Source organism: Takifugu rubripes, chromosome 13, assembly GCF_901000725.2.
Source record: "Takifugu rubripes chromosome 13, fTakRub1.2, whole genome shotgun sequence".
Lineage (NCBI taxonomy): Eukaryota > Metazoa > Chordata > Actinopteri > Tetraodontiformes > Tetraodontidae > Takifugu > Takifugu rubripes.
This window is the reverse complement of record NC_042297.1, coordinates 14,261,572-14,276,322: the sequence shown is the minus strand read 5'-3', so window position 1 is coordinate 14,276,322 and position 14,751 is coordinate 14,261,572. Positions and strand designations below refer to the sequence as shown.

At 43.2% G+C, this 14,751-nt stretch overlaps 2 protein-coding genes across 6 annotated transcripts; both read right to left on the bottom strand.

The window, feature by feature from the left end:
- Window positions 1–88: 88 nt before the first annotated feature.
- On the bottom strand, window positions 89–8,706 carry LOC101077499 (kinesin-like protein KIF23). 5 transcript variants are annotated; one of them, XM_011609974.2, is made up of 24 exons: window positions 8,610–8,706; window positions 8,274–8,340; window positions 7,671–7,799; window positions 7,285–7,390; window positions 6,981–7,117; window positions 6,788–6,900; window positions 6,510–6,680; window positions 6,240–6,281; window positions 5,757–5,869; window positions 5,531–5,652; window positions 5,272–5,374; window positions 5,099–5,178; window positions 4,880–4,999; window positions 4,634–4,793; window positions 4,358–4,519; window positions 4,059–4,225; window positions 3,797–3,970; window positions 3,474–3,689; window positions 2,968–3,243; window positions 1,463–1,696; window positions 1,206–1,294; window positions 804–864; window positions 646–686; window positions 89–567 (listed from the first exon to the last, which is right to left on the bottom strand). In XM_011609974.2, the coding sequence occupies exons 1-24, from the start codon at window positions 8,621–8,623 to the stop codon at window positions 552–554; spliced, it is 2,913 nt and encodes a 970-aa protein (XP_011608276.2). In that variant the 5' UTR covers window positions 8,624–8,706; the 3' UTR covers window positions 89–551. The 5 variants fall into 5 exon arrangements, with proteins under 5 accessions (XP_011608276.2, XP_011608279.2, XP_011608278.2 ...); XM_011609977.2 differs by lacking the exon at window positions 2,968–3,243; XM_011609976.2 differs by lacking the exon at window positions 6,240–6,281.
- A 580-nt stretch (window positions 8,707–9,286) lies between these two features.
- On the bottom strand, window positions 9,287–13,242 carry LOC101077273 (membrane progestin receptor gamma-B). Its single transcript, XM_003969815.3, has 8 exons — window positions 13,055–13,242; window positions 12,828–12,955; window positions 11,401–11,606; window positions 11,167–11,293; window positions 11,020–11,064; window positions 10,491–10,587; window positions 10,088–10,232; window positions 9,287–9,814 (listed from the first exon to the last, which is right to left on the bottom strand). The coding sequence occupies exons 1-8, from the start codon at window positions 13,106–13,108 to the stop codon at window positions 9,543–9,545; spliced, it is 1,074 nt and encodes a 357-aa protein (XP_003969864.1). The 5' UTR covers window positions 13,109–13,242; the 3' UTR covers window positions 9,287–9,542.
- Window positions 13,243–14,751: the final 1,509 nt, after the last annotated feature.

The following is a 14,751-nucleotide window of genomic DNA, read 5'->3' as shown; positions in this document are numbered from 1 at the left end:
CAAAGGTGCTTGTGTGCTTTTTTGAACTCAGGTCACTTACATGTCATTTCATGTTATCAATAACCAAGTCATTTAGACCTTTTTTTCTGCTAATTGATTTAATACCACCAAAATAGTGGTGTACTACACACCCCAGGGAGATCTGTCCATCAGAGGTAAAAAAAAAAAATCAAAAGAAATGTAAGAATAATTATTTACAGTTAGTCAGAGACTGACAAAAGAAAGATATGCAGAAGTTTCATATTTACATTTAAAGTTCCACACACTGCAGCTCTAAACTTCGGGTACTCATAAGTAAAAAGAACTAAATATAAACACAGTGCAATTATACTATTTAATATATCCATGTCTTCAAGGAGTAATAATTTCAGCAATCATCCAACAGAGTTACAAGTGAAAACTTTCTACAGACAAAAAAAATCCTGATTACTGAGTGCAAAAATAATTTGTCATAAAAAACAAATACAAAAATGCAGGATGTCTTAAAGATGCATAGTTTAACATTTGTGTCCCTCCACCGCTGTCAGGCCGGCCCTTCGTATCTGCAGACCTTAAGGCTTCCTGCGTCTGAAAGAAGAAAACAAAGTTTGTATCTCACATTAGAGCATTGGGATCTACAGCTTGAGCTGTATCATATTTACTTACTTTTGATACACGTGGCTTGTGCTTTGGCCTGGTAAAGGAGCCTATTGGGGAAAGTTTTGACATAATATGAAGTATTAATTTAAAAAAAAATAAAATAAAAAAAAACATGCCAAAAGTAGTTCTGCTTATTGTAATCTATTACTATGAACATGTCTTACCTTGTTTTCCAAGTCCTCCATTTGGTCCGGTCCATCATTGGACCCTGATCGTCTCTTGCGGCTAAAATATAAAACTATATTTTTAGAGTTTTGCAGATGTGGTTTAATCCCTAATTTCAGATTAGGTAAGCGTATGAATACAGCACAGGAACCTCCAGAGCACTGAAGCAAAGTGGTCTTTTTCAAAATGACCAGAGAGATGCAGGAAGGAGTGAGTCACATCTGCATCACATCCACCTTTCATTATAGTTTTATTCCCCCTGTTCAAAATGGTTCAGTTTCTTAAACTGAAAAATACTTTAGCCAGATACCAGAAGATGTCATTAAAAGTTTCATTCATATTCACAAGCGTAAATGACCCAACCTTATGGGGGCATCTTTTAGTTTAAACAAAGGCTTCACCTGGGTGCTGTTGGACACTCTTGTTTTAGGGTCTCGATGTCAACAAACTGCACAGCCTGTCCTCCACCTCTGGTCTTAAAAACATTGCCCTGTGAAAAAATTATGTCAAAAACAATCAAACAAATATCTTAACTGCAAAAGAAGGGCCAAAAAACCCCCACAAAAGGTGCCAATAACCATTAATCACTGGTGAAGTTAATTAAGGTGATTAAGAGAAGATGATGTAAGACAATCAGATGTGACTTCAACAATTTTACCTTGATCAATTTGGTCTCGATCTCCCCGTCAGAGGCAAGCTCTTGATGTCTAAGCACATACTTTTGGCATTTAGACAGAGCTTTCTCACTGGGGGTCGACACCTTGATTGCATTTGGTATGATTGGCTGCAAGACAGTGTCTAGGTCCAAATTACAAGGTGGTTTGTGGTCTACCCATTTTTCCCCACCCGCAGAGTGCGAACGCCTGTGCAATGGGTGGACCGGAAGAGCTGTCTGGTGATCCCATTGTGAGAGAAGAAAAAATCAGGACGTTATTCACAAGCAATTGCAACAGGAATCATTTGAGAACAGTTTCAATGGTCCTGAATTTTAAGCCCCAGAGGAATGACAGAAAATAAATGTAGCCCTGAAGGACCGAGACAGACATACTGGAGCATGTCCCATTAAACAGAAATTATGCTCTGACCATACATAGATTTTTAATAAAGTACAGTAACTAAAAACACACCAGTGACTGATAAGTCCAGAGTGAAAAAGAGTCAACATGCAAATCTGGTTAGAAGTAGCGTGCTAATGTTTTGCAATCAAAAGATCATGCGAAGAGGAAACAGATGTGGTTTCGTAAATTAACGAGAAAATGTGCTCTAAACACAACAGACCGATTTCAAGTGACAGCCGATAGATCACCGTTAGATCATTAGACATGAGATTATTACTAGATTAGTTTGTTTTGATCCAAACTCGCCGGAACAAGTAAACGCGGCATGGAAGTAATCAACTGATCGAATTACATTTCATACTGGGACGTTGGCCTCCATTTCAAAGTGTAGGGTTTGTTAAAACTACAGAGGAACAACTGAAATCAAAAGATTGATGCAAACCACAACCCAAAGATAAAAACGGTTCCATCTGTCAGCATTTTATAAGAAGCCAAAAGTCTTCACGGTCTGCAAATAATAATTTTGTGGCCTGGCCCCAGTGTGTACATCTGGTCCACAGTCAGAGGGCTGCAGGTCATTTGTCATCATCAAATATTCAATCTCTGCTCATCAATTATTGGAGTTGAGTCGGGAAGGGTCAGCCCTTCCTGAAAAGACCGTAGGTGTAAGATAAAAGTGGGACACGACAGTGTTGTGTCACCATATTTCTTATACTAAACAAACGATCGCCATGTATTTGTTATACTTTCCTAATCCATTTAGCTCAGCCTTTTTGGAATGTCATGCATTTGTGCCGTCACTACTACACACTATGGCAACACACTTGGGTGTTGGAGACTTCTGTCACTTCTGTTGTGTTGACGCATTCAAGAGAAAATTAAATCTAAATCTATAGAGCAGTTTAACACAAGCAAGAGAAAGAACTCTGGGCTGGTATAGCCACAGCAGGAGGGCTGAACTAAAGAACTACAAGCATCACCTACAGTACAATCTCAGTAAGGATATTAGGATATTGCTAAATAAACTTACATTTTGCAGCTCCTGCCCAGATAAGGCAAAAGATAAGGACACGTTTAGGGACGACTAACATACACCAACACTAACCCTTTTGTCTGCTTCAAGGTTTAGACCACAGACAACAGATGTAGTGGGGACCTCAGTGTCTGGGGCCCAACGCTGGCCTCTCCTGCGACCCACACTGCTGGTGCCTTGGGAAGGACCCGAGTCTCCGTACTGGGGAGGATGGCCGCTTGTTTCTACTGAGAACTTGTGCTCCCAATCAGAGATGCAGGAGGCTACTGACGGATAGGTGGGGGGTTTAGGGTCCTGAACTGCCCTAAATCTGACTGGATATTTGCGAGATGAAGTTTGGCTCATGTCCTAAAAGGTGACAAAGGAATGTGGCCGAGGCATCATGGGTGTTAGGGGCACCAGTTAAACACACATATACACATCAGGATTATTACAAATAGCGACTGTGAATATTAAGCATTGAAATCATACAACAATCAGGATGACAATTAGCGGCATGCAAACATTTCCCAGAATGCTCCCCGATAGATCAAAGAACAGAACACTGAGGTACATGTAGGAATTGTTGAAGGACTTACAGGCAGCGGCGGTGGTGAGGCAGACCTCTTCTGGTTGATGTTGTGATCTCTGTCTCTTGAGGGCCTCTCGGGCTTCTCTGGACGCTCAGTCGGGCATCCACCAACTCTGCTGCTGCTGCTGCTCTCTGTTACAATGGCCTTCAGCTGCTTCAGCTTTTCATCTTTCATCCACAGCTTGTTCTGCAGTTCCATCTGCTTGGCGTTTACTCGTCTCACCTGATAAACAGGTAAACAGGTGAACATTAATAAAACACATTATTTTCTTTTGGTTAGATATCAGAAATACCCTCAAAAACTAAGTCGCCCAGCTTGAGTTCACTTACACACTCTTTCTCCCACTTGACATTTGCATCAGTCACCATGCCCTGCATGCGATGCTCTATGCGCCTCCTGTCCGTCAGCTCTTTCTGCAGCCTTTGCTCCCGAGTCTCCAGCTCCTGCTGAAGTGAGCGTTTGTCCTGCTCGTACATTTCTGTTGTCTTCTGTAGGATATCAACCTAAGCAGGCAGACAGCAGAGTAAAAGATACTGTTCTTACTTTGCAACGCTGCACGCAGAGAGCACCAACGGGAAAATGCAGCAGCACCTTGTATTCTAAGGTTTTCGACTTTTTCTCTAATCGTTCTATCTCCAATTTCTGGCTGCTGATGGTTTTTTCCTTCTCTCCCAGTTTGCTTCGTTGATCATGAAGGAAGGTTTCCTTTGCATCGAGCTGACCATCAAGCTGCTGGAGTATGGATCTCAGCGTATTGGCTGTAGGAGAAAATGGAGGGCAGATCTGATGTTCACAGTGGACAGGATGTTTCAGTAACACAAATGTGAAATAACTACATTTACTCAAAGCAACAGTGAACATTTAACAGCAGATTAAAGATGGCTGCATACCCGTTTTGTTTAACCGCTCTGACATTATCTGACGGACACAGTGCCTCTTTTCCAAAGCCTCAATCAGACGAGGCAATGTCTGATCATCAGCAGGATCCATTAGTTCACAGGAAGGAAGAGCTGGAAGGCTTTCTATGACCTGGCCCAATACGATAGGATCATCTGTTCCAATAAAACAAGAAGTGGACAGAGCTGAAGACAATATGAATGAATACATGTTTGACGTCACAGTGGTGTTCTGCAGTAACATAAAATTTCATTTATTCAGCCATTTACCAGCATTAATGGGACCTCCTCGCTCTTCCAAGCGATATGTCAGCTCATCTCTGAAGGCCTGGTTTCTGTGTCTGCGTCCAGCAGCGAGGCCACAGATAGGCCGGTCAACAGGCCGCGCCACTTCCACCTCCTGGGTCATCTCAGCAAAACGCATCACCAGCTGCAACAAACAAAATTCAGCACCATTAGATTTCCTTCAAGCACAATGTAGAAACTCAAGAACAAACCTATATGCTCATGTCGTACCATAGTTTCCTCATAGTCATCAGCCTTTGGGTTAACACACACAACCATCCTCACTTTTCCTTCTCCATCAAAGTAGTTTTTGAAGAGGTGCGTTACTTTGGAGTCCCTGTACGGCACCATCTGGAAGATAACAAAAGATGAGTGGAGCTGTTCTGACTTGTAACTGAACCTATAAAATAATAAAACGATATAAACCAGAGCAAAAAATGAGGTACCAACCTTACTGGTTCCACACATCTGGTTTTCACGCAGGACTTCAATACAGGTACGCAGAGTCATCAGGGATTGGTTGATGTTACCTGTACATGAGCCAAAACATTATTAAATGCCTGCAAATGTGATGGAAAAAGTTTCTGTGGTTTAAAGACGGAAATACTGCAATCTGAACTGACCTGCTTCCCGAAGGCGACTTCCCTGTGCTCTGGTTCTGTTGGTGCGCTCACTGCCTGCCAGATCCACCAGACACAGCTGGCTCACATTCACTTGGTTTTTGTCCTGAATTTTAACAACACATGATTTGACTTAAACAGGCTGGAATCCTTTCTGACCCGAGCAAGATTTGATTTGGAAAGAAGTGAAGACCAATGTGGCCAAGCAGATCCAACTGGAATTTAGCACATGAGCCACTCGGCTAAAAATACAAAACCTCACCTGTAGAATGTGATCCCCATCGGCATCGAGCGGCGCCTGGGCCAGCTTCACCGTGAACACGCTGTGGGAGCGACTGGACTCACGGTTGAGTTGAGTGTTCGCTATTCTTCGTTTCTTTTGACCTACAGATGGAGAATTGTCAATGCAGAAGAAAAAAAATAAATCATATTATATCTAACTTAGTAACTAATAGACCTATATGCATTAAAACACTGTGCAGACTAACCCTTCCAAAAGACCTCAAATGCCTCCTCTGTAGATTTGACCTCGACCTCTGTGCAGCCAGCCACGTACATGTTATGATTCTGGTCTTCACGTAAGATCTTGGATTGAGGGGGTCTGAAATAACAGATGAAAACAATGAGAAAACAGAAATACACTGTGTCATTTTAAAGTAGAAAAAATAAGTTGCTAGATTCTAAACAATGGCATTCAGGGGTACAGACAACACATGCAGAGGTTTGCAGACAAGCTCAAGCCTTTCAGGGTCATTATGGGTCACCAACAGCAAGAGCAGGGAGCCAAACCTTCAAGATCACAGCCACATGAGAGGGGAAAACAACAAACAACAACAAGTACGCTACAAATACGATTTTAAAGGGCTTTGGATTAAAAGGGATGGAAATGCAATTATGAGGCGTACGTCAACTACAACAAAGTTAAACCTATAGATAAAAGAACTGATTAATGTTCTTTCACGGCCACATACATGAACTCATTGTTCCGCACAGGCGTGCCTCCAGCCACCCACCTGATGAAAACAGGATTTTTAAAAGTGCATCTCTTCAACATTGAAATGCTACAGATCCAAATAAGTTGTGTCTCAAATTGTAACGCGTACTGAACAAAAGGCCAAACTGTTGACAACTGTGATGGCACAACTTTTGAATATTAGTTTAGTGTACCAGTCAAGAGAGCTTTGTACCGACAAAAGGATCTTGTTTCAAAAAGCAAAACCTGATTTGGATTCGTCTCTTACTTCGGTCTGATTGGGTCGAATTGAACATCTTCAAGTAGATCATATATGTAGTTGTTGTAAACCTCGATGTAGGAAACAAAAACACTGTAACAGCAGTCCTCGTCCATGATATCGCATTTACATGCTTCCTCTGAATGTATCATATCTGCAAACTCTGGATCAGCCTTTTGCCTGTGAAAACAGATGACAGGTTAGTTTTAAAAAGCAATCTGAATATGATTTAGATTAAATTTCTTCAAACTCTACGAAGAGAACAGAGAACAAAATGCCTCCGTTACCGAGAGGATGGTGTTTTGGGCACCGACTGCTGGCTGTCGCGCTTCTGTCGCTCCAGCAGAGCATCAACTTGACCCTGAATCTCCATCCCATTTTTGTCGTCTGGTTTAAACACCTGATTCAAAATATTTCCAACTTCATATAGTTTCCACATAAAAATTTCCCCCCACCTACTTCACAGAATATCAGACTTACAAATCTTTTGGCCTGAAAGGGGCCGATGCTGTTGAAGATCATGTCAAGGGAACGTGGAAGGAGCCCACCTTCTCCAGGTGAGCCGGTCATGGTGAAGGTCTTACCACTTCCAGTAACACCATACGTAAACAACAGACCTGTCAACGTAGACCATCACAATCACATCAGTACATTCCTGCAGATGAATTTTACATTTTCAAAGTGTATTTTAGTCCTAAACTCATGCAAGTGCACGACCAATTTAGTCATCATTAATGGATTTGGCCCACTTTCCACTTTAGAAGTATAAGATTCATTGACTTACCATTCTTACACTGAATAAGGTCTTCTACCAGCGGCTTGGCAACGTCCTCAAACAGCTCCCTTTGACTGGTGTTGATACCGAATACTTTTTTAAAAGTGTATTGGGTCTAAAATGTAAAAAAAAAAAAAGAACATATAAAAGACAGAAAATAGGAAAGAATTCAGAATCTGAGAACAATAGGCATTTTAAATGAAGCACTGAGATTTGGGGGTTCTATTAAACAACAAAAGTGATTTATTAATAAATAAACCATGTTACTTGAGACTATCCGCAAAAAGAAATCAAGGGGTGTCATATGTCATGAATTACCGTACTCAAAGTTTATAAGGTCAGGCTGAGGGGAGATGAAAAACAAATGGCCAAAGCAAAGGGTGCAGCACACTTACCTCTTTGTATTCTCCATTGCGGTTGGCTTTCAGGCCATCGGGAGCGTGCAGCTGAATGGTTGAGCTGCTTATCATCTCGACACAACATTCCTCATCTTCTGCCCCAAGTGGACGTATACGACAGTAAACCTGGGAAACATGTGCTGTCATTATCATCGGCTGTAGAATAAACCCATGACAAAGTTGGCATTGTAGCCTGACGGTTAACAGATCAAATGTTTGGTATCGGTTAAACTCTGATTAAAACATGTGGACTCCGTCTGTGCCTGCATGACTTATCAGAGTACCAATAATGGAAAAAAAACAACTTACAGACATCGAGTCCCTAAAGGTAAGCTCGAACAATTTAATAAACATTGTAATGCGCTTTGGTAAGTATAGTAAATGTTAACATTTGATGGAAAATATCCAGGCAATAGTACTAAATTGTGCATGTAAACTAGTAAATGTGTAGGACAGGTTAGACAGTGAACAAAGAACAATTTCCCCTTGGATTAAATAATCACCTTAAAATCAGATTTAATTAAACACAGCCATGTTTGCGAGGAACCCATATGTAATCATCTTGTAGATTAAGGAGATACCTAAAATATATCCACTCACCCCAACTGGATCTTTCTCTACGTTGTTTGCCCTTTTGTTGGCGGGCCTCCTAGGAGTCTTCCCTTTACTATTGGTTAAAAAAGGAAAGAAACGCAGGACATGGTGATTAATAATCGTGAAGTATCTATTCTTACCGAACAGTCCTCTATAACCAAAATATCAGACAGCTAGCGTTAGCTGTCTGGATAGCTAACGGTAGTTCTGTAAACGCATTTAATCCCTGATTATTTTATGCGGTTTTTATACAAAACAAGATGTGGTAAAATACAACTAACAATAGTTTCGATTATTAAAAATACGTGAACTAATAGCCGTTATAAGATTGTCAAAACTTACATAGGTCTCTGCATTTTCGTTAAAAACTCGACCTCTCCAGAAATACCCAAGAGCGCCTCTCCTAAATTTGAAAAACTCTATTATGAAACGCTTTTCCGCTATTTTAACCAATCACGGCGCAGCCGTCGCCATGAGAGCGGAAGTCCCGCCCTAAAGAGACTAAAAAGGCGGGTCTGAAAAGAAGCTTTGCTCAACTGAACCGGAAGTATGACAACGATTATGCTTGTTTTTAACTTTCAAGAGATCTTCATCTCACTCTTCTCTCTCTCTCTCTCTCTCTCTCTCTCTCTCTCTCTCTCTCTCTCTCTCTCTCTCTCTGTATATATATATAACAGATCAAATTACTGCATGAGTTTAGCTCATTTCATTCTTTAAATTGTACTTCCCATATTTGAGATGGTTGCAGTCGCTCCGAGTGCATTTGTGTGGAATTCAAGGCACGGAAAACTTAATAAGAAATTGTTCACATTAGCTATAGGTATGCAAAATAAGTAAATATAAAATTCTGTAGTATTTAAATGTAGGTCACCAATCAGATGTACATGAATATCATTAATACTGTATTTACTTGTGATGCAGTTGTGGACATGGGGGGGAGGGGGGGGGGGCATTTAGTACAATGTAAAATTTCTGTAGGGTTTAACTGAATAATGTTTTTCCTACTTTAACACAACAGATTGAAGTTCTATTAAGATTTTATTCAAAATACAGTAAATAATACAGTCAATAAATACTCATTTTTTAATCATCTGGACATAGTCACAAATCTTCCGACATAAACAATCTATCTCTTCATCCTCTACCGGAGGATATGAGTTCAGCTCAGTTCAAACATTAAATACATTGAGATCAACAGCATCTTAGTAGCTCAAAGCATCCCAGTAAAGTTCATAAAGGTGTGAAGCTCACACCTGCACGTGTGCCATCCCGTAGTTATGACGTCAGTGTTTTGCCAGGACCTCCTGCTTTCTTACGAGGCGTTTTGTGGCCTGTGGCCCCAGAGAGGAGAGGTAAACTGAACAGGACGATGATGAAGAAGTTGACCAGCACACAGAACAGGGCCGGCCACACTGTGTTGACAGAGGTGAGGGGTCTGGAGTGTTCCAGGAGCCATGGGCGCCGTGTCGCCATGTCCTTCTCGATGGCCTTCATCTGGAAGTGCGTGCCAAGGATGGCGCACACGTGGAAGAGTTGATGGCTGTGACCTGCAGGGGGCGCAGTTGCATTTGAGATCAAGGTAATACCAGTAAAAGTAGATCAAAAGTGAGCATAGGACGTTATAAATGTTTGGAGATGCAGTTATGCATTAGCCAAACCTGACAATGTTTAACACAGAGGAGAACACGTTTACATTAACACCACATACAAAACACTGCCTTATTCAGGACTTTAAATGAAAACTATTTACAATGAGATTACAAATATACCTTTGTATACCACTGGGAAACGTTATAACCGTGACATACGATGGCACTCACCTATGTAGTCGAAGCTGCCGGGGGCCAGGCGCTCAGGTAGGTGTGTGGCGAACAGGAAGCCGGTGAGAAAAGCCAGAGCGATGTGGTTGTAGTGAAGGATGTTGGTGTCATTGTCTGTGCAGCCGTCTCCTTCACACAGAAAAACCTGCCAGGGCACCAAACAGAGCCAATTAACCTTCTGAAACCCTTCATCTGTTAGATGAAAATGAATTTGAATTTGTTTAATGTAAATCAAAAAAAACATTCAATAGAATTCACCCACTTATCAAAAGAGGAACTCTGACATTTCATTTAAATCCCAACCAGGGCTACAGCTTAGAATAGATTAACTGCGTGCCACACCCAGAGAACAGAAAAGACTGGCATTTTTGATGTGGGCGACGGATTAAAATGTGCACCCTACCCTATAGAACAGAGGAATGTTGTCGAACAGGTAGGGGTAGGCGAAGGCAACCACACGGAGGACCTTGCTGAACTTGGGACTCTGATATTCAGGGAATCTGAAATCAGAGGATCACGGAGAGGTTATTTTCCACCACAGAGAGCCGAGATGTCGGCGGGATCGTGCAGCTCTGATGGAAGGTCAGCAGGATTCCTGTGGAGCACCAGATGCTAGACTCATGGGAGAAACTGTGGTTTGATATCAGGCACGCTTCAGTGTCACATTAGCAGGAGGTTTAGGGTTCAGAATCATGTTATAAAACAGGTTTTACTGGTCCTCAGGTGGAACTACACTGGGAATAAATCACCCAGACTGCTGTGAGCCCTGTTAGGTAACACAACACAATAACATGACAGTTATTTAATCATTTTTTTCCAATCCCACATCAGGGATGATGCAGAAGAAGAGCACGAGCATTGTTTTAGCCCCACAAAGGTTAAACAGCATCCACTTGGTCACAGAAAACAGATGATATCGCGATTTTCTTTACCTCTTTACGGTGCCACGATCATAGTGCCAGAACGGAAAGCCGAGCCTTCGTGGTGCGAGATGAGAGAAAGAACAGGATTTAGCTACACGGAATTAGAAAAGGAATTTACTGAGTTGAGCAACAGCCGAGGGCCCGAGATCTCTCTACCTGGAGTAGCAGGACAGGCTGGTGCAGACGACTGTGTTGAGCACAGCCAGGGCGAGGTACCAACGGTGGAACACACCATTCACCCACTTGTCTGGGAAAATATACGCCGAATAGCTGATGGCTGAACCTGCAGCACCAGAGTGAGAAATAGTGCTTATCGTCACCTTTGGTCAGTAAAACAGCGTCTGAGGATTCAGGGGTGCTGCTAAAACCCCTCAGTGAGGGGCCACACACCCAGGCTGTAGATACTGAGGGCGCCGTAGTCGAAGAAGAAGCAGATGTGGCGTGCACGCGCCGACATGCTGCTGAAGGTGTGGGCGCAGCTGGACGCCAGCGGGTAAATGCAGCAGGTGAGCAGGAACATGAGCAGAGGCCAGGTGAAGGAGTCCTGCCAGGCTGTCTGGATCAGCACCACTGTCACCAGTTTCCACAGGAAATACCTGCAGGAGGGAAGAGTAGCAGAGGTTCACAGACCAGCTGTAGCGACACGCCGCACGTTTCTACCTCTCAAAGCTCACATTTATGGGCTACAGCGAGGATAAGGAGCTTCAGAAACGCTGAATCAGTGAACACCTGCTTCTGTATTTACCATTTTCATATCAATCTTTCGTTAATGGGCTGTTTTTACAGTGTGTGGCGGGACGCTGGAATGTTGAGGGATGGATAAATGCCTGAAAGAATAATGATTAACATCTCTGATCGATAAATGACGTCTGGTGAAGTCGTCCACTGATCCCCGTCACATTAACCAGCCCCCTCATTAACCAACCCCCTCATTAACCAGCCCGTGTTATTTACACGTTTCCACATGACTGAGCTCCGGCTCACGTGTGCCAACTCATTTGCTGGTTTTGAGAATGTATGAGCTCATTAGCCGCTGGCCTGTGGGACTCAGGACCCCATGTCGCACACACCCCTGCGAGTCCTTTACCAGACACACGCACGCACGCACGCACGCACGCACGCACACACACACACACACACGGTGTAGCGCCATGATAAAACATGATAAAATGTAACGCTACTATTAGCTTGGGTCAATTTAAAGGTCAGGATTTGTGTCTCCTCATCAGCTGATCATTTCATGCAGAATAAGTTGTTGTGATCATCTTGGATTTCAAGAGGTCACAACAATGACCCACGTCAGGGAGTGACCTGTAGACCATAGAGAAAGAATGTGTGTGTGTGTGTGTGTGTGTGTGTGTGTGTGTGTGTGAGCGGCCACCGCTCCTGTCACACTCCTTGTGTACATGGTGTCGACTGTGAGGTAGCAGGTCTGGGATCTTCACGGAGTTTTTTCCACTTCTTGAGTTAAAACCCGAGTTTTTGAACACTCCCTCACCGACAGTGAGTAGATGTTTGCTCAGGTTTGTTTGGGTTTCTTTCTCGCCAACTTTGGTTGTTTAAGGAAATCGCTAAGAGGCTTTTTTCCTTTCGTTCTGAGGCTTCACAGATGTTTTCTTTTCAAAAGTCAACACCTGTGTTTTGGTCACAACGGATCATCTGTGATTCCTCCGCACAGTTTGCTGCTCCGCTCTGACGTCACCTCCCCCACAATAAACGAGCAAACGGACACAATCTCAGGTGCATTTAACAGCAAAAAACAGGTCATTTAAGAAAATTCTGGGCCATTGTTACCAAAGGGAAGGTGTCAGTAGTACCAGGTGGGCAGGAAGTGGGTCCAGATGTTGAGGGTCTCATTGGTGAGCTGGAAGAGGCTCCAGATGCAATCTGCGGCTGAGCTGCGGGGGTGTCGGTACCCTGAGATGATGCCATCCTCATGAAAAACCTGCAAGGCATGATGACAGTTTTAATCCCGTGGCAGAGTTTGGCCTTGGGTGAACTTCTCCCATAATCGCAGCCCAAAGTCCAGCAGAGAGGAACTGACTGTGGGCACTTGGTTGATGTTGAAGACGCGCTGTAGTCTGAAGAGGCTGATCATGACTGCTGCCAGGAGCCGCCGTCGGGGAGTGCTGGAGTGAGTCCGTTGGCAGGGCGTGCCTCTGGGCCTTTATACCACCTGTGGCGTTGCCATGCTGCCCTCCAGGTGTCCCACTGTCGCCTCCTCTGCCTTCAAATCCACTGAGAACCACCGGTGTAGCTGAGCCACGCCTCCTCTTCACACACAAAGGCACGCAAAGTCACACAGCGCCTCAGCCACGGGTGCGTTCTTTTGTTGGAGGACAAGTTTTTCAGGACTGGACCAACTCGCTCAGGCTTCCTCAACCAGAACAACCACGTTCCGACGGTTGTTGGGGTCGTTGCGTAACCCTCCTGACAGTTGTGCCGCTGGTTTCCAGTTTGAGTTTAATAAAGGACACACAGAGTCTGCAGAGATGTTCTTTAGCTCTGGTTTTATCTGTGAGAGCAGTTTGTGTCACTCAGATCCAGATAAGACTTTGGGGGAAATTAAGGGCGCGGGCTGGTCGGGTTTGGTGTTCTGGTGAAACTGGTCACACCCAGCAGTGGAGGCCAAGTCCCGTCAGAGTTCTCCCAGAGTCCTGGTATCTCGTTTAAACGCCATCCGACAAACACGTCTTTCTGCCACCACAGGACCAGGAAGGAAGAAGGTGACATGCAGCGTGCTGTTATACCTCAGATAAAATAAAAATCTCATTTACATTTTAGTCCTCTCTTGTGTTCTCGCACTGTTTGTTTTGGATTCAGTCGCCTGTGACGAGACGCTCGGCTGGTTGGTGTTTAAACACAAAAGATAAGGTAATGTTTTACCAAAGCCCTGTTTCTGTTTATGGCCCTTAATTTTATTTTGATGGCAAAACTAAGGTTATAAAGTGGAGCGTGGTGAGGAAATGCAGGAATGAAATGCAGTGAAAGTTCATGAAATTCAAACAGATCTTTTAAATATTTTGTTGGGGAAAAAAGTTAAAAAGAAATAAACAAAGTTTGCGTTTGCGTCTTGTCTTGCAGGAATTAGAAGTAGCAAACATTTCCAATCAGTGTTAGTCTCTTAGGATCAGGCTTGTCAAGGCCTGGGTCGGTTGAATAAACAGCTGATAAGTTAACACACGGGTTAATATGTATGTTAACACGTCAGAGGTAGCAGCAGATGGAGGGGATCTGCAGAGTTTTAAAGATAATAAGCAACTTTTCTTTGGTGTTTTAGGTTTATCATTCAAATACAGCACACGGGGGCATGGAGACGTCAAATAGGTCGCACCAGACTGCAGGAGTAGTATTGTTTTAGCCACCAGGTGGCGGTAAAGGTATATCCGTTTAACTCTGCTGAGGCCTTCCTCCCTGTGCTGACTGACTTCAATCATATATGGAAGAATAAGGAGTGTGAGAGTATTGCTACACCCAACGTTACCACGAATTGAAAACACCTCTGAAATAATTAAATTTCATCTGCTAAAACACATAGAAGTATATATAAATATAACACTTAAAGTTCCAAGTTAAAGAGGATGAGCCATAAGTGAAAATAAGTGAAATAACAGAGGTTATTAGCACGATGGTGTGCTACCACGTATAACCACTGGAGGGCAGCGTTGTGTATTCCGCTATTCAGGGATAAAACCCCAATCTTAGTTTGTGAACGGGCCTTTAGCAGACACCAGAAAGATT